Consider the following 19,831-nt stretch of genomic DNA (forward strand, 5'->3'; position numbering starts at 1 on the left):
AAATATATTTTAGATCTGCTCAAGGTTTCACAAAGAAATTATGATCTAGAAAGTTGTGCTACAAGACACCAAGAAATATTGTTAGTTTGTGAAGATATGCAAATCATACTCGAACGCGCACACTGTCAAAACAATCCACCGTTCGAAGTTGCTTGAGATGGGCCTACGAATGCTGGTCGACTCTCACCAAAGCAAAAGATGATGATTGCTTCGGATAGCATGTAGGACAACACTGAATCCATGTGGTTCATGAATATGTTTCCAACTCCGATGGAAACCCGAGCTATAGACCACGATTATACTGCACGAAACATAGCCTGAAATCGCGTACGTTGCCATTTCTGGTCATGTCTATTTCGATGACTTCGATTTCGAAGTTCCATCAATAGTTATGTTTCCCATTACAATCTCCATAGCTTCTCTCTCTCGTCCTTCTTGCTTCTTTTAGTTGAAGCTCCTGATCTTTGGGCTGATTTTGATGGGTTGATACAGAAGATTCAAGAATTCTTGAGACATAACTCAACCACGGATGGCTGAGACATTGTGCTGCTCTTAGTCTCTTTTCAGGTACAAAATTCAATAAAGGAACAAGAAAGTCAGCCAAGTCATTAGCATCTTGCTTGCTGAAATCATACTTCTCAGTAAACACCTTATTAAGAGGCCAAAAGCGCAATTGACGAATATGCCTCAACTCGCCATATCTGTTGAAGTAGTCCCTTGAATAGCAGCCACCTAATGCAATCTGTGCCGGATATTTTAAGAAAGAGCAAACTATAAATAAGTGAAATTTTTTTTAAATATATAAAATAAAGACGACATGGTATTTGTAAGTATGTAAACATTACCTTGCGAGACATCACTCCAAGAAGCTCCATCATCAATGCGAAATGATCCTGAAAATAAAATAAAGAGTAGAAATTACAACTTCCAGAAGAGAAGGTCCACGTAATAAGCTAATACTCATGGCAAAGTCTTGTTTTGCTGTTCCTCGAACACGTATACCTGTGATGTCGACATGATATACATATAGTTGTTTTAAAAAAAATAAGAAATAAGTACCATATGTATACTACCACTATCCTACAAGCTAAGGGGAATATGATTAGCTGAGATAATAGCCACATTGTATTAAAAAAACGGAAAGAAAGACATCAAGTTAAAAGCAAAATTCTTTATATTTTCCAACGGACAGTCTTTTCAAATTATTCACCTGACATATTTAGTGTATGACATTGTTGAAATTAAATTGAGCCTCCTCCACCAGTTAACCAAAATAAAACAACCGACCAAATATTTCAGTATCAGATAAACTTCTACATTATGCCGCTGTTACAGCTACAACGGAAGAAACGTGTTAAAGAATAAAATTATAACTCATTGATAACTCAAACAAACAACAATAACAAATAAAAAAAAAAACTTTTACGCATGGTTTTCAAACGATTGAAAATGTGGGACTTTACTATGAGTAGAAACAATGCTTCCCAAGGGGAGGTGAGACTCGATTAACAAATGTTACACGTTAAGAATTAATGAGTATAAGAAAGAAAAAAATAATCATACTGATAAAAGAAGAACAAAAAAAAAAAAAAAAAGTCTCTGAACATACCTCATCCCTTTCATAGTTGTCACCACTCTGTGGATCAAAGAGAACATCGCCAGTGGCCAACTTAAAACAAATGCAAGCAAATGACCACATATCTGCTGGATTAGAATATTTTGATCCAAGAATAACCTCGGTACTCCTATACTGCCGTGTTTGAATATCATTAGTACATTGCTTGTAGATAAGAGAAACTTCGAGAATGGACAACTAGTGTCAAATTACTGCCATGTAAATTGCTACGAGTGTCTCATCAATGCCACTCCAATCATCATTGGCATGTAACATGAAATGTCTAATGTCTAGCAACATCCTTAATGCTAATTACATTATTAGGAAACTAAATTTTTCTGAATTACCGAGGTATGAGAAATAGTGATCAATTTCATATGCGATTGTATATCCTCAATCCAAAAGTTATCTGATCACTGATTACTGTGTCTTAATTTGGTTAAACTAAACATAGAGCTTAACAAACCTTCGTACTAACGTCTTTTTCTACATTAATGTTAACACTGATGGACATTGTTCGTTTTCCTCGTTGAATTTGAATTTATTACCAGTTATAGTCAAGAAAACACAAATCTGATCACTGGGCATTGCGGCTAAGGGTCGTTAACTTTAACCAAGAAGTCTTAGGTCCAAAACTTGCTACCTGCTTGGAAGATTAACCTTCTTTGATTGGGATCTTTCAAATGTTGTGAAGTTGAATAATAGTATGCTACTTTGAAGTTTGTGAAAGTGTAAAAGGTCACAACTTCGGGTACTACAAAAATTTCGAGGAAGAAAAACTCCCTAATTCACTTGATTTAGAATGAGAGTCGTGTATTATTTCCTTCAGTGTCAACCTTGAATTTTTGCCGGTTGTTTTTCACTCAAGCTCATTGGCAACTTGACCTGCTTGTCCACTTTGTAATGCTGGCCTATCCCTTTTGATAATACTAATGATATTTTGACTTTCTTTGAATTAGGGAAGGATTCTTCTCCCGATAGGATAATTCTGTTCAAGATCAAGCAAGTAGCGGGCATTCTGACACCACATACAATAGTGATGATGGTTATTGTCTAACTGACCTAAATCGTACAAGGAGTTTTGAGGTCCTAGATGATCTTCCTGGACGTTCTGGGCCAATTAACGTGGAAAGTCATAACGCAAGCTCTTATAGCATTGGTCTAACTCAAGTCAGATCTGATTAAGAAAGAATTAGTGCTCAAGGTAGGGAAGCATCTATTGATGCGCTAGAAAATACACAAGAATAGGTTTGAAGAAAATTGTGTAGCCAGCCAAACAGCTGATATCAACTCAATGGAGATGAGAGAAGATTCAGAACAACGTATGAGAAGAATTTTACAAGAAATTGCTGCAAAAAATTTATACCTTGAAGTTCCTCAGATTGATGCCGAGGATCATACTAGCATACCAGATGTCGAATCTTCCATTCAACAAATTGATACCCGCGAGGAATATGATGATATTGGAGTATTATCAGATAATTCTAGAAGTTTTCAAGACAATGATCTTGAAAATGTAGATCCGCTGGAATCTACTTCTCACGAGGAACTGAATGAAGATCTAGGTATGGGAGTTGAGCCAAATGATTGGCAAGCATATGGTTTTCAACGGGATGAATGGAAAAATAGCATTGAAGAAGATATAAACGAAACTCGGTTGGAAAGCATCACACTACTAATTGGTCTGGAGAATTCTCGAGTACGACACACAGAGGAGATATTCATCTGTAAAATGCCCCTGGATTTTCACATGAAAATGTTATCATTGTGGAGGATGTGTCTAATTGGTTAGAGGGCTCTCCTAGTCGGGAGGCTACATCCAGCCGAAGGTTGGAGACCTTTTATTTTCGTGAAGAAAATAATGTGCATAATGTGGAAATGAGAGAACTTTTAAATACGTATCAAAAAATTTATATAACAACATGCCTGGCGGAATTCAGACTAAATGGTGAATTTACATGTGGACTATTTTTCTTTATTACGCAGGAGAAGTGTCTCTACTCTTCTTAGTAGTGGTTTCTGAGAAAGTCTTGACCAGTTAATTCGATCTTACATAGACAGGCGAGGTCACAGTACCAGTAATGGGGATCTAGACGAGACGATGTCCCCTTACACGTCTGTAAAACAAGAGCAAGAGCACGACAGGCAGACTGCAGGTCAAACGGGTTCTGCTGCGAGCCATCCACTTGCTTTGCCTCTGCCACCTGCAATGCCCCCTCGGCAACTTTGGGAACATGAATTGAGTCATGATAGTTTGTCAAGACGTGATTTCCATCCGCAGTTTGGAGCTGTATGTCTCATCATTGTTCCCTTGTTTGTTGTCTTTTCTGTTTGGATGAAATCAGTTGGATTAAAGTAAATAAAAGAGATAGGAAAACGTGCAAGTATCAATGGTAAACAATTGATGAATTGTGATTCTATAATTCAAATTTAGAATTATTGCAATTGTCTATTAGGCGAAGTCCAGTGTTGGTTGTTGGATAATCTGGTCATCTTTTTTTCGTTCTTTATTTTATTGTTATTACTATTCTTTTAAATTTGATGTTGTTGCTGAATTTTACAGGACTGGGAGATCATTAATGATTTGAGGATCGACATGTCTAGGCTACAGCAGAGGATGAGCAACCTACAGAGAATGTTGGAGACATGCATGGACATGCGACTTGAGCTGCAGCGCTCAATTAAGCAAGAAGTTTCTTCTGCACTGAACCGAACAGCTGGTTCAGAAGGTATGCCTTCATTCTCAATGTAGCTGAATTCTTTATTTTTAGATTTGATCAATTAACAAGCTGCCTGGGGAACCCACCCCACCCCCTAGAAAAAGATACAACATGGTACTTGATTTGCAGAGGTGCATACCTTAATCTAAGTGATTTCATGAGTAATTTAAGTAGTTTTTGTGCTTCTTGGTTGTGGATATTATATTTTTCCAAAATTCGACATGGACTTTTTATTTTTTTTTAATGTGGTTCCTGCCCTGTACCACCGAAATATATCATACTTTACTCAAATGGTTATTCAGCATGGGTGGAGAGAGGGAAGACAGTTTGCCAGACGAAGAACCCAAATGAGACCGAGTAAGGAAAGGAATTTGTTGTACATGTTGTGATAACCATATTGATGCTTTGTTGTATAGGTAATTCTAGCAAATTATCAGACCATTTTTGTGTGCTTTTCTCTAGTTCCAAGTTTCATTTAACTTATATTTTCTCCTTTTGGCACATGTGCACATGTTCAAAATGTGCTAACGAGTTGGTCGAAGCAAGAGAAAAGTGTCCGACATGTCATGCGCCTATTCTAGAAGTGATTCGTGCTTACTCTTTATGACGAATTAGATGACAACAAAGACAAAAAATGAGACTAATAGTGAGATTCGTTGATCTTCATCCTCTTGATCCATCCATCCATCCATCCATCCAGGTGTCTTACTAATTCTTCTTGTCCAAATTTCTATGCATATAAAGTTTATTATACAATGATGGACGATTGAAATAATAGATGTACTCTCTATTATTGATTAATCTAGCGAGAATAAATACGATGAGTGGAATTAGAAACATTGTTCAAGGAATTTCAGAATGATAAAGCTTACTTTTCTAATTTCACTCCCAAAAACTTTTAGAGCTACATCTAGTTGGCTTACAGTTTTGTTTTTATTTTTCAAGTTTTCAATCCTTTGCTCTTATTAGCAATTTAATTTATAGATAAACTATATACTTTTCTTAATCTTAAGACTACATAAACACAAATTAATTTATGAGGCTCAAAATAATTTGTTTCTATTACCTAATGTTTTTGTGATATGCACACAATTTTTTTTAATTCCAAAATACATGCTCTTGAAATAAAATTAAAGTAAAATTTATTCAACTCTTTTATAATATTATTAACCGAAAAAATTGACTCTTTTATATAATAATTCTTGCTAAACTAAAAAATAGACAAAAATAAAGTTGAGTTGAAATTATAAATTCCAATTTGAATATCCCTTCCAGCACCACCACCGTCGATGCCACAAACAACCTTGTTAACCGACAATAAGACACGTGCAATATAGCTATGTTCCAACTTTGATGCACCTAAATTCTTAAGTTTTCAAACTCGAAATATTAATTCTTATTTTACTTAAAAAAAAATAAAATATTTTTAATGAAAAAATTCCCATCACAAAAAATATATATATATATATATATATTTTTTTTTGTTATCAAGGAAAAAAAAATATAATTTCTGGAATCTTTAAATATAAAATATCTACTTTCAAATCCACCTTCCATGTGTGTACTAAAAACTTGATCAAAAATAATTTTCTCACTTTTTTTTTAATTTTTATAAAAAGCACGTTGCAAAATGATTTAAATATAACAAATATAAATTTAACTATTTTAAAATTATCTTAAAAGAAAACTTGATAATTAGAGAGATCTGATGAACTATTTTAAAACCATATGTGTATCAACATGTTAGTATCAAGTCATTTCAAGATATGAACTTAATGTTTTTCCAAAAGACTTTTTCAATGGCACAAACTTGGACCAATCGTCGGTTTACTGCTGAATTTTCCATCCACTTTCTAAGCTTTAGCTTCCGATCTTCACAACCGACAAAACTTGATAATTAGAAAAATCTTATCAATCCAACCTAATTTATGCGGTTTTAAATAAATAAAAATTTTATAGATTGAATTGGTTTATTGGTTCTCCTGAAAGTCGATTGGGTTGAACTAAACAAACTCGAATTTATTATAAATTTTATGATATACATTTTTATTTCTGATCGAGTTATATATACGTATATTTAGTTGCCCAAGATCTAAAAAGTATCTCAGCCAACCGGACCCAACTCAACTAACGAACATCCCTAACCGACACATCAAGATATTAAGATTAGAAGTTTTCTTCACGAAGACACTATTCTAAAACTAGGAATTTTGAAGTGATTTTAGCATTAGAAAAGCAAATTTTTGATAAGGACAACAGCTTCATTGCATATTTAGGAATGAAGCCGTTGAAGAGTGTCTTTATTTGGCAGAAACCTCTATAACTTACTCGCCTTCCCGACCATCAACTCAACTCAACCATTCAACTACCTTTCATTAGGCGCCTTGGCCTAGCTTACTAACCACTGGTTCGAGACTCGAACCGGTGAACCGGACAACTTTTTGTTATATAAAGGAGCTGTTTGTTTGTGAAGATCAAGCCAAACCAAGCACTCCGCCATGATGCTTCTTCCCTGCTTACTTCTCATCCTTTCAGCCTGTGTTTCTGCAACACAGTACAGAATCCCAAGGCTTAGTCCAACCGACAGAGATTCTGAAGCTCTGTCCTCGCCTCTTTCGGATGATTTCAAGACATTTTATTACAACCAAACGTTAGATCACTTCAATTATAGGCCTGAAAGCTACATGACGTTCGCTCATAGATATATAATCAACTTTAAGTATTGGGGCGGCGCAAATTCCAGCGCTCCCATTCTTGCCTACTTGGGAGCTGAAGGTCCACTGGATAATGATTTGAACGTTGTAGGATTCTCGACTGATAATGCTGCTCAGTTTGGGGCTCTTCTTGTTTATATTGAGGTAAGAGCTTTCATGTTCTTGTGTGGTTCATATTTAATGCTTTGGAGGGTTTATATGATTTTATTTTGTTTTGTTGTTAGCATCGTTATTATGGGAAATCGATACCCTTTGGATCAAGGGAGGTAGCATTGAAGAATGCAAGCACTTTAGGCTATTTCAACTCTGCTCAAGCAATAGCAGATTATGCGGATGTTCTTATACATGTTAAAAAGGAGTTGCATGCTAAAGATTCTCCTGTGATTGTTCTTGGTGGATCATATGGTGGAAGTAAGTGAGTTCTCGTTTAAAATTGTGAGATTTCACGTCGGTTGGAAAGGGGAATGAAGCATTTCTTACAAGGGTGTGGAAACGAATCGCTAGTCGATGTGTTTTAAAACTGTAAGGCTGATGACGATGCGTAACGGGCCAAAACGGACAATATCTACTAGCGATGGCCTTGAGTTGTTCCAAATGGTATCAGAGCTAGACATTGAGTAGCGTGCTAGCGAGGACACTGGGCCTCTAAGAGGGGTGGATTGTGAGATCCCACATCGGGTGGAGAGGGGAACGAAACTTTTCTTATAAGGGCGTGGAAGCCTCTCCCTAGCACACGCGTTTTAAAACCGTGAGGCTAACGACGATATGTAACGGGCCAAAGCAGACAATATGTGCTAGCGATGGCCTCGAGCTGTTGTCAATGGTATCAGAGCTAGACACCGGGTAGTGTGCCAGCAAGGACGCTGGGCCTCCAAGCGGGTGGATTGTGAGATCCCACATCGGTTGGAAAGGGGAACGAAACATTTCTTGTAAGGGTGTGGATGCCTCTTCCTAGCAGACGCGTTTTAAAACCGTGAGGCTAACGACGATACGTAACGGGCCAAAACGGACAATATCTGCTAGTGGTGGCCTTGAGCTGTTCCAAACGGTATCAGAGCCATACACTAGGCAGTGTGTTAGCGAGGACGCTGAGCCACCAAGAGCGGTGGATTGTGAGATCCCACATCAGTTGGAGAGGGGAACGAAACACTTCTTGTAAGGGTGTGGAAGCCTCTCTCTAGCAAACGCGTTTTAATACCGTGAGGCTAACCACGATACGTAACGTGCGAAGCGAACAATATCTGCTAGCGGTTACAAAAATCTTCAAACTCTATATAACAGAACATGTTTTTTTTGTTTTGTTGGAAACAGTGTTGGCTGCATGGTTTCGTCTGAAATATCCTCATGTCGCCCTTGGAGCTCTTGCTTCTTCAGCTCCAATCCTTTACTTCGACAATATCACGCCACATGATGCATACTATTCCATTGCCACTAAGGATTTTAGAGTAAGATCCCTCAACAATAATGCATCCTTTTGAACCCTTTGAACTTTTTAAATACACAAAAATGTGAATGAATTTGCAGGACGTTAGTGAGAGTTGCTATGAAACCATTCGGGATTCCTGGTCCAAGATTGAAACAATTGCTTCCAAGCCTGATGGCCTTTCCATTCTTAGCAAAGAGTTCAAAAGTTGCAGGTATTAGAATTCATGGCTTCTCATATCCAAATTTAATGAAGTTTGTGCTTCAAATGAGTTGTTCTTGTTTTAGTCCTCTGAAGAACTCCGCTCAGCTGGAAGACTTCTTGTGGTCTATGTATACCGTCGCAGCCCAATACGACCACCCACCAAGGTATCCAGTCACTATAATCTGTGATGCCATTGATGGAGCTTCATCAGGAAGTGGAATTGTTGAACGAATTGCTGCAGGCGTGTTTGCTTATAAAGGAAATCTTTCCTGCTACATGAATCAGGCCAGAGATGAAACTGAAACCGATGTGGGATGGAGGTGGCAGGTAATCTTTTTATTACACGAATACCGACGTGGGATGCATTGAACTTCAAAAAGCTTCATTAATTTATTTTTTATTTTTTGACGTTATAAGAAGCTTTTGTGTTGTGTGTGTAACTCAGAGATGCAGTGAAATGGTGATGCCATTAAGCACAGGCAATGATACTATGTTTCCAGCATACAATTTTGAGCTTGGAAGCTTCATAGATTACTGCAATGAGTTATACGGTGTGTCTCCAAGGCCTCACTGGGTCACCACCTATTATGGAGGCCATGTATGCACTTCAACCACCTCTCTCTTTTTCTTTATTTTCTTTATTGAAATTACTGTAACCGCCCAAATCTACAGTAGATATTGTCTTTCTCTGACTTTCTTTTCCAGGCTTCCCCTCAAAGTTTTTAAAACTTCACCCCCGTAAAGAATGTTTTGTTCTCCTCCCCAACCAATGTGGAATCTCACAATCCACCCCCTCCCCCGGGGCCAGCGTCCTCGTTGGCACTCGTTCCTTTCTTCAATCGATGTGGGACTCCACAATCCACTCCACCCTCGAGGCCCAGCGTCCTTGCTAGCACACCGCCTCGTATCCACCCCCCTTCGGGGTGCATCCGACCATTCTGTTAGTGGATCTCACAATCCACTCCCTCGAGGCCCAGCGTCCTTACTGGCACACCGCCTCGTATCCACCCCCTTCGGGGCCCACCACTAAATGATATCATCCTCTTTGTGTTTCCCCTCAAGGTTTTTTATATTAGAGAGGTTTCCACGCCCTTATAAACAATGTTTTTTTTTTCTCCTCATCAACTGATATAGGATCTTACAATCCACCCCCCTCGGGACCCAGCGTCCTTGTTGGCACACCGCCTCGTGTCCACCCCCTTCAGGGATCAGCCTCCTCGCTGGCACATCACCCAGTGTCTGGCTCTGATACCATTTGTAACAGTCCAACCCCACCGCTAACATATATTATCCTCTTTGAGCTTTCCCTTTCAAGCTTCCCTTTAAGGTTTCTAAAACGCGTCTACTAGGGAGAGGTTTCCGCACGCTCATAAATAATAGTTCGTTCTCCTCCCTAACCGACGTAGAATCTCACAATTTCTTTGTCTCCCTTCAAATTTCAGGACATAAAACTCATCCTTAAGAGATTTGGCAGCAACGTCATTTTCTCCAATGGACTAAGGGACCCTTATAGCAGCTGCGGGTAAACGAAAACCAAAGCTACAACATTTATTGCACATAAAGAACAATCAACTTTACTTCAACTCTCTCTCTCTCTTTTTGTGAATGCAGAGTGTTGCATAACTTATCTGACAGACTCCTTGCACTCCATACGCCTAATGGTTTGATTCAGACTCCTAAATTCTAACTTCAAAGCTTTGTTCTTTTGAGCTGACATGTTTTGAACTTTCCAGGATCTCATTGTTTGGACATTTTACGAGCAAATGAAACGGATCCACAGTGGTTGGTGGAACAAAGAGAGACAGAGGTTAACATCATTAAAGGATGGATGAGTAAGTACTATGCTGATCTTGGCAGTCCAAACAATATATAAACAACAAATAATGATGATGAAACACTATAAACAGGATACGAAAATCATACTGACATGTAAGCCACTGAAGATGAATATATGAACCTGTTTTGATGTTAGTGTTGAAAACGTCCATTGAATAGCTCAAGCATACTGCTAATAGATATTGTCAGCTTTGGCTCGTTACGTATCGTCGTTAGCTTCACGATTTTAAAACTCGTATGCTAGGAAGAAGTTTTCACACTCTAGATATGCTTTGTTTCCCTTTCCAATTAAGGTGGGATCTCACAATCCACTCCCTTGGGAGTCCAGCATTCTTGTTGGTACACCGCCCAATGTCTGGCTCTGATACCATTTGTAACAGCTCAAGCCCACTGCTAGAAGATATTATTCGCTTTGGCCCGTTACGTATCTCACCATCAGCCTCACTGTTTTAAAACGCGTCTACTAGGGAGAGGTTTCCACACCCTTATAAAGAATGCTTCATTTCCCTCTCCAACCGATATGAGATTTCACAGTCCATCACTTAACACTTAAAATATATGAACTTGAACGTTCTCCTAGATACAAACTTGAAAGTTCACGAACAGTTGAATCGTTCAATAATGGCCCCTAAAGAGTGTTGAAATAAAATTCGCTCTGATACCAATTTGTTGAAATAACAATCCGCTCCGATACAAACTTGTAAAAAATAGACGCTCGCTCTAAAACCAACTTGATTAAATAACTCTCACGAAGCTGTGAAGGAGGTGTCGAGAGGGGAGAGACAAGGGGACAAAGGAAATTATGAAAAAAACTCTTTTCTATTACACAGTACACTTTGCTTTCTGTCTCTTGCTCTCTGCCTCTTGCTTCTTACAATGAAAACGAATCAATTTATAGGGTTTCTGAGATTTAAAATGAGCGATCCCATAACCCATTCTCTCCTCAAGTGATTGTTGTCCCTGTATTTTTTGTTTGGCCTTTTCCTTCTCACGACTCAGATTTCAAAAGCCTTACTAAGTTTAACAAAATAAAAAACTACCCTTCTCTTCTTTTTTCCATTTAAGTTTATAACCAACAAAACTTCCCCATAAACTTAAATGCTCTATTCAACGATTCCACCTGCGTCGTTTTTGTTTTCTTGAGCTCAGTTGTGGTTTCTTCAATTTTCTCTCCTTGTCCTCGAGCAGCAGACTAAGCTTGTCCTTCTCTGATGAGACTTCATTTGGATCTTCTCGAGAATAGCCTATCTGAGACACCAACTCTTCATTTCTCCCGTTCTTAGCCACGCTTGACTCGGACATCATGGCTTCGTTCAGTTTACTCAATTCTCTTCTCAAGTCCACAGCGACATTTACAGCTAGCATTTTTTTCTTCCTCCATTTCGACTTTATCACGAGTGAGTATCTCAATCGTGTATCGTAAATTCACTGCCTCCTGTTGGATTTGATTCAGGTTCACGTCGAGTGAGTCTCTCTGTAGAGTCAGCATCTCTATATCTTTCTCCTCCCTCACTAGCTCGTCCACTAGAGCCTCAATCACCATTAACATGTCATTCTCTTTCTCCACACCTTCTTCAACTTTCTTCATAAGATCAGAGATTACATTCCCATTCTTTTCCTCTCCTGTTTGAGATAGAAGGAACTCTCACTCAGCTCAGCCACTTCCTTCTCTAACCTTTCTATCTCATTTTCTCAAACTTTCTTTTCTTTCGTTCAGTGATTTCAACGTCTGCAATTGAGACTTCTCCACAGATTTATCCACGGCAGTTTTGGGTTGTTGCTCTTAATCTCTATTCTCCTCCTCGAGATCTGGCAGTTTCATTGGCTCGTTCGCGAATCGCATGGGCTTCTTCTTCGTCATTGTTTTGGGATTTTCAAGGGATTTTGAAGGGATTGCAGCTTGCATTTGAACCATCTATTTCTCATGTTCAATCTGCATTTCTGTCCTCTTTTCTTCTTCCATTCTCATCCTCTTTCTTCTTTCTTCCTCGAATTTCTTTTCCAGCTAGTGGAGCTCTCTCTCTTCGAGCTCGGGTTCTCTATTATTCGGTTGTTCATCTTTATTCGATTTTCTCGTCTCCGGTATCAGCTGTGCATCATCTCATTTCTATTAGTTTCCATCGCCTCACGATTATCGCCGTCGTCTTTTGCACCGCCGTGTTCTTTGGTTTTCAGCTCTTCATTTTGGGCCATCAAGAGAATGCCTCCGTTTGTTGCGTCATCCAAGGCTAGGTTGATCGTTTCTTCCACCTTTTCATCGGCTCGACAATCTCTTGCATAATGACCCATTCTGCCACAATTGTAACATCTGTCGAAGTTACAGTTATTTGCATAGTGGCCATATTTCTGACATTTGTAACACTGGATGTGGGAATTGTATTCTTGACCGCGTCCTTGATTGTGTCCTCTTCCACGCCTATTTGCTTGGCTCGATAGTCTCTTCTCTTTATAGTTTTCTTCGTAACTGTTGCCTTGACTACCTCGACCATTCCCGCGACTTCCACGACCTCTACCTTGAGTATTTTGAGAGAAGAGTATCTTTTCATCCTTTATTGATGCCTTAGTTGAAGCGCTTGATCGTGTGTCTCCTCCTCCGGCGAGCTCATCGACCGTGAACGTCGCTAGGTCCTTCGACTCTTCTATGTCTCATACAACATTCTCGAAGTTGCCTGTTAACGACTTCAACATCTTCTCCACAACCCGCGTCTCAGATAACATTTCTCCGTTTCGATTTAGTTGATTTGTCACGGTCTGTACGCGCGTGATGTAGTCAAATACATTTTCTCACTCCTTCATCTTCATGCTCTCCAACTCGCCACGCAGAGTGTCTGGAGACGCACCGTCTTGACTCGGTCGGTTCCTTTGAACACCTTTTCTAAAGTGTCCCGTGCTTCTTTTGTTCCATCATGTTCGCCATCGGCTCTGATACCAATTTGTTGAAATAAAACTCGCTCTGATACCAATTTGTTGAAATAACAATTCGCTCCGATACCAACTTGTAAAAAATAAACGCTCACTTTGAAACCAACTTGTTTAAATAACTCTCACGAAGCTGTGAAGGAGGTGTTGAGAGGGGAGAGACAAGGGGACAAAAGAGAGAAATTCTGAAAAAACTATTTTCTATTACACTATACGCTTTGCTTTCTGTCTCCTGCTCTTGCTCTCTGCCTCCTCTTTTTACAATGAAAACGAATGGACTTATTCTTGTCCCCATATTTTCTTTGGCCTTTTGCTTTTCCTTTTCCTTTCCTTCTTACGCTAAAATTCAAAAAGCCTTACTAAATTTAACAAAACAAAAAACTACCCTTATTTTCTTTTTTCCATTTAAGTTTATTCCCAACAAAAAGAAATGTGGACATTTTGGTGCTTTTCTCATATTCTTGGACGTTGTATGAAGAGAAAAAGGGGCCGAAGGAAGGGGTTTAGAACTTTATGACACCCTCACAAAGTGGTTTCAACAGCATGCACCGAAACCATTATTGAAGTGCTCCACTCAAGAGCAGATGCTTAAGTCTTTTTATGGATTTCTTAGCCTGTTCTCATTCAACCCCACTTCTCATTATCATTACAAGTGGCTTACACAATAGCCATCCTACAAGGATCCATAAACCATTATGTCAAAGAATATGGTCGGTCCCCCAAATAGTCCATTCTTCTTCACTTCAAATCATCAAGACGCCTCTCTCTACCAACAAAAATAACTTTTTGAAAAAATGGTAGTTTGTTAAGTTCCGTCAAGTCAACAAGAATAAGAATCCGGCGCTTTTCAAATTTTCATCAATGTGCCAACATTTTCATGTGTTTATAAGTTCAATATGATGATAAATGAAAAATTAGTATTTCTGTTATGTCTTAGAAAAAAAGGGTTAAAAGTATCAACAAAATAGATCTAATATTTAATAATTATTGCAGTTGGTAAGTTTTTTAATTCTTACTTTTGTGTCTAATACATCCACAACTTCAAAAACTATCAAATAAATTAGCGTATTACCTCGCACAAATTTTCTAAAGTATTTCTCTCAAACATAACCTGAGGTTCGAGCATACGTCGATATCGTCCACGAAATCTGAAATTCACATCACTGATTTGTTCACTGGGTTAGAACAAGTGTCGCACAGTCGCTATCTCGCTACTGCAAAAGTGCGATTGTGACAATGGACAAGTCCATTACCAACTTCTACATGGTCAAGGTCTGGCTCCAATTCCACTTCTACAAGGTCGGAATCCGAGGCCAGCTCCATGACAGGTTTCAAGGGTCAAGAATACGATTAGGTTATGGACTTGCAGTCGTCTTCAACCTCGGCTTCCCCACAAGATTGTCTTTAGGGAAGCGTCGTATTCGTATGGCCTGAAATTTTCCCTGCTTCCCAGTCCTCGACCATATGCTCATTTCGTTGATTGAGCCGGGTATCCTCCATCCCCTTTTGGGCCGCCCGATTATTTTCTATCTGAAAAGTTTTAATATATAAAAAAAGTTCATTTTTAAATAGAAAACCCGGTAGTGGCCAACATTACAATAAACAAAATGGCAAGAATCTAGCACCAAAAATATATTTTAGATCTGCTCAAGGTTTCACAAAGAAATTATGATCTAGAAAGTTGTGCTACAAGACACCAAGAAATATTGTTAGTTTGTGAAGATATGCAAATCATACTCGAACGCGCACACTGTCAAAACAATCCACCGTTCGAAGTTGCTTGAGATGGGCCTACGAATGCTGGTCGACTCTCACCAAAGCAAAAGATGATGATTGCTTCGGATAGCATGTAGGACAACACTGAATCCATGTGGTTCATGAATATGTTTCCAACTCCGATGGAAACCCGAGCTATAGACCACGATTATACTGCACGAAACATAGCCTGAAATCGCGTACGTTGCCATTTCTGGTCATGTCTATTTCGATGACTTCGATTTCGAAGTTCCATCAATAGTTATGTTTCCCATTACAATCTCCATAGCTTCTCTCTCTCGTCCTTCTTGCTTCTTTTAGTTGAAGCTCCTGATCTTTGGGCTGATTTTGATGGGTTGATACAGAAGATTCAAGAATTCTTGAGACATAACTCAACCACGGATGGCTGAGACATTGTGCTGCTCTTAGTCTCTTTTCAGGTACAAAATTCAATAAAGGAACAAGAAAGTCAGCCAAGTCATTAGCATCTTGCTTGCTGAAATCATACTTCTCAGTAAACACCTTATTAAGAGGCCAAAAGCGCAATTGACGAATATGCCTCAACTCGCCATATCTGTTGAAGTAGTCCCTTGAATAGCAGCCACCTAATGCAATCTGTGCCCGATATTTTAAGAAAGAGCAAACTATAAATAAGTGAAATTTTTTTTAAATATATAAAATAAAGACGACATGGTATTTGTAAGTATGTAAACATTACCTTGCGAGACATCACTCCAAGAAGCTCCATCATCAATGCGAAATGATCCTGAAAATAAAATAAAGAGTAGAAATTACAACTTCCAGAAGAGAAGGTCCACGTAATAAGCTAATACTCATGGCAAAGTCTTGTTTTGCTGTTCCTCGAACACGTATACCAGTGATGTCGACATGATATACATATAGTTGTTTTAAAAAAAATAAGAAATAAGTACCATATGTATACTACCACTATCCTACAAGCTAAGGGGAATATGATTAGCTGAGATAATAGCCACATTGTATTAAAAAAACGGAAAGAAAGGCATCAAGTTAAAAGCAAAATTCTTTATATTTTCCAACGGACAGTCTTTTCAAATTATTCACCTGACATATTTAGTGTATGACATTGTTGAAATTAAATTGAGCCTCCTCCACCAGTTAACCAAAATAAAACAACCGACCAAATATTTCAGTATCAGATAAACTTCTACATTATGCCGCTGTTACAGCTACAACGGAAGAAACGTGTTAAAGAATAAAATTATAACTCATTGATAACTCAAACAAACAACAATAACAAATAAAAAAAAAAACTTTTACGCATGGTTTTCAAACGATTGAAAATGTGGGACTTTACTATGAGTAGAAACAATGCTTCCCAAGGGGAGGTGAGACTCGATTAACAAATGTTACACGTTAAGAATTAATGAGTATAAGAAAGAAAAAAATAATCATACTGATAAAAGAAGAACAAAAAAAAAAAAAAAAAGTCTCTGAACATACCTCATCCCTTTCATAGTTGTCACCACTCTGTGGATCAAAGAGAACATCGCCAGTGGCCAACTTAAAACAAATGCAAGCAAATGACCACATATCTGCTGGATTAGAATATTTTGATCCAAGAATAACCTCGGTACTCCTATACTGCCGTGTTTGAATATCATTAGTACATTGCTTGTAGATAAGAGAAACTTCGAGAATGGACAACTAGTGTCAAATTACTGCCATGTAAATTGCTACGAGTGTCTCATCAATGCCACTCCAATCATCATTGGCATGTAACATGAAATGTCTAATGTCTAGCAACATCCTTAATGCTAATTACATTATTAGGAAACTAAATTTTTCTGAATTACCGAGGTATGAGAAATAGTGATCAATTTCATATGCGATTGTATATCCTCAATCCAAAAGTTATCTGATCACTGATTACTGTGTCTTAATTTGGTTAAACTAAACATAGAGCTTAACAAACCTTCGTACTAACGTCTTTTTCTACATTAATGTTAACACTGATGGACATTGTTCGTTTTCCTCGTTGAACTTGAATTTATTACCAGTTATAGTCAAGAAAACACAAATCTGATCACTGGGCATTGCGGCTAAGGGTCGTTAACTTTAACCAAGAAGTCATAGGTCCAAAACTTGCTACCTGCTTGGAAGATTAACCTTCTTTGATTGGGATCTTTCAAATGTTGTGAAGTTGAATAATAGTAAGCTACTTTGAAGTTTGTGAAAGTGTAAAAGGATTGGGATCTTTCAAATGTTGTGAAGTTGAATAATAGTATGCTACTTTGAAGTTTGTGAAAGTGTAAAAGGTCACGACTTCGGGTACTACAAAAATTTCGAGGAAGAAAAACTCCCTAATTCACTTGATTTAGAATGAGAGTCGTGTATTATTTCCTTCAGTGTCAACCTTGAATTTTTGCCGGTTGTTTTTCACTCAAGCTCATTGGCAACTTGACCTGCTTGTCCACTTTGTAATGCTGGCCTATCCCTTTTGATAATACTAATGATATTTTGACTTTCTTTGAATTAGGGAAGGATTCTTCTCCCGATAGGATAATTCTGTTCAAGATCAAGCAAGTAGCGGGCATTCTGACACCACATACAATAGTGATGATGGTTATTCTCTAACTGACCTAAATCGTACAAGGAGTTTTGAGGTCCTAGATGATCTTCCTGGACGTTCTGGGCCAATTAACGTGGAAAGTCATAACGCAAGCTCTTATAGCATTGGTCTAACTCAAGTCAGATCTAATTAAGAAAGAATTAGTGCTCAAGGTAGGGAAGCATCTATTGATGCGCTAGAAAATACACAAGAATAGGTTGAAGAAAATTGTGTAGCCAGCCAAACAGCTGATATCAACTCAATGGAGATGAGAGAAGATTCAGGACAACGTATGAGAAGAATTTTACAAGAAATTGCTGCAAAAAATTTATACCTTGAAGTTCCTCAGATTGATGCCGAGGATCATACTAGCATACCAGATGTCGAATCTTCCATTCAACAAATTGATACCCGCGAGGAATATGATGATATTGGAGTATTATCAGATAATTCTAGAAGTTTTCAAGACAATGATCTTGAAAATGTAGATCCGCTGGAATCTACTTCTCACGAGGAACTGAATGAAGATCTAGGTATGGGAGTTGAGCCAAATGATTGGCAAGCATATGGTTTTCAACGGGATGAATGGAAAAATAGCATTGAAGAAGATATAAACGAAACTCGGTTGGAAAGCATCACACTACTAATTGGTCTGGAGAATTCTCGAGTACGACACACAGAGGAGATATTCATCTGTAAAATGCCCCTGGAGCTTCACATGAAAATGTTATCATTGTGGAGGATGTGCCTAATTGGTTAGAGGGCTCTCCTAGTCGGGAGGCTACATCCAGCCGAAGGTTGGAGACCTTTTATTTTCGTGAAGAAAATAATGTGCATAATGTGGAAATGAGAGAACTTTTAAATACGTATCAAAAAATTTATATAACAACATGCCTGGCGGAATTCAGACTAAATGGTGAATTTACATGTGGACTATTTTTCTTTATTACGCAGGAGAAGTGTCTCTACTCTTCTTAGTAGTGGTTTCTGAGAAAGTCTTGACCAGTTAATTCGATCTTACATAGACAGGCGAGGTCACAGTACCAGTAATGGGGATCTAGACGAGACGATGTCCCCTTACACGTCTGTAAAACAAGAGCAAGAGCACGACAGGCAGACTGCAGGTCAAACGGGTTCTGCTGCGAGCCATCCACTTGCTTTGCCTCTGCCACCTGCAATGCCCCCTCGGCAACTTTGGGAACATGAATTGAGTCATGATAGTTTGTCAAGACGTGATTTCCATCAGCAGTTTGGAGCTGTATGTCTCATCATTGTTCCCTTGTTTGTTGTCTTTTCTGTTTGGATGAAATCAGTTGGATTAAAGTAAATAAAAGAGATAGGAAAACGTGCAAGTATCAATGGTAAACGATTGATGAATTGTGATTCTATAATTCAAATTTAGAATTATTGCAATTGTCTATTAGGCGAAGTCCAGTGTTGGTTGTTGGATAATCTGGTCATCTTTTTTTCGTTCTTTATTTTATTGTTATTACTATTCTTTTAAATTTGATGTTGTTGCTGAATTTTACAGGACTGGGAGATCATTAATGATTTGAGGATCGACATGTCTAGGCTATAGCAGAGGATGAGCAACCTACAGAGAATGTTGGAGACATGCATGGACATGCGACTTGAGCTGCAGCGCTCAATTAAGCAAGAAGTTTCTTCTGCACTGAACCGAACAGCTGGTTCAGAAGGTATGCCTTCATTCTCAATGTAGCTGAATTCTTTAGTTTTAGATTTGATCAATTAACAAGCTGCCTGGGGAACCCACCCCACCCCCTAGAAAAAGATACAACATGGTACTTGATTTGCAGAGGTGCATACCTTAATCTAAGTGATTTCATGAGTAATTTAAGTAGTTTTTGTGCTTCTTGGTTGTGGATATTATATTTTTCCAAAATTCGACATGGACTTTTTATTTTTTTTTAATGTGGTTCCTGCCCTGTACCACCGAAATATATCATACTTTACTCAAATGGTTATTCAGCATGGGTGGAGGGAGGGAAGACAGTTTGCCAGACGAAGAACCCAAATGAGACCGAGTAAGGAAAG

General features: G+C 38.4%; 3 protein-coding genes across 3 annotated transcripts; 1 reads left to right on the forward strand and 2 right to left on the reverse strand.

The window, feature by feature from the left end:
- Positions 1-382: 382 nt before the first annotated feature.
- LOC111436419 (SRSF protein kinase 2-like) lies at positions 383-3,272 on the reverse strand. Its single transcript, XM_023074187.1, has 4 exons — positions 2,982-3,272; positions 1,610-1,750; positions 846-893; positions 383-742 (listed from the first exon to the last, which is right to left on the reverse strand). Exons 1-4 carry the CDS (start codon positions 3,012-3,014, stop codon positions 383-385), a joined length of 582 nt encoding a protein of 193 aa, XP_022929955.1. The 5' UTR covers positions 3,015-3,272.
- A 3,561-nt stretch (positions 3,273-6,833) lies between these two features.
- LOC111436420 (lysosomal Pro-X carboxypeptidase-like) lies at positions 6,834-10,608 on the forward strand. The gene is made up of 9 exons (XM_023074188.1): positions 6,834-7,193; positions 7,274-7,460; positions 8,361-8,494; positions 8,574-8,686; positions 8,760-9,003; positions 9,122-9,274; positions 10,119-10,198; positions 10,288-10,337; positions 10,410-10,608. The coding sequence occupies exons 1-9, from the start codon at positions 6,834-6,836 to the stop codon at positions 10,547-10,549; spliced, it is 1,461 nt and encodes a 486-aa protein (XP_022929956.1). The 3' UTR covers positions 10,550-10,608.
- Positions 10,609-15,441: 4,833 nt separating this feature from the next.
- Positions 15,442-18,424, reverse strand: LOC111436421 (SRSF protein kinase 2-like). The gene is made up of 4 exons (XM_023074189.1): positions 18,111-18,424; positions 16,669-16,809; positions 15,905-15,952; positions 15,442-15,801 (listed from the first exon to the last, which is right to left on the reverse strand). Exons 1-4 carry the CDS (start codon positions 18,141-18,143, stop codon positions 15,442-15,444), a joined length of 582 nt encoding a protein of 193 aa, XP_022929957.1. The 5' UTR covers positions 18,144-18,424.
- Positions 18,425-19,831: the final 1,407 nt, after the last annotated feature.

Source organism: Cucurbita moschata, unplaced genomic scaffold (genome assembly GCF_002738365.1).
Source record: "Cucurbita moschata cultivar Rifu unplaced genomic scaffold, Cmos_1.0 Cmo_Scf00054, whole genome shotgun sequence".
Lineage (NCBI taxonomy): Eukaryota > Viridiplantae > Streptophyta > Magnoliopsida > Cucurbitales > Cucurbitaceae > Cucurbita > Cucurbita moschata.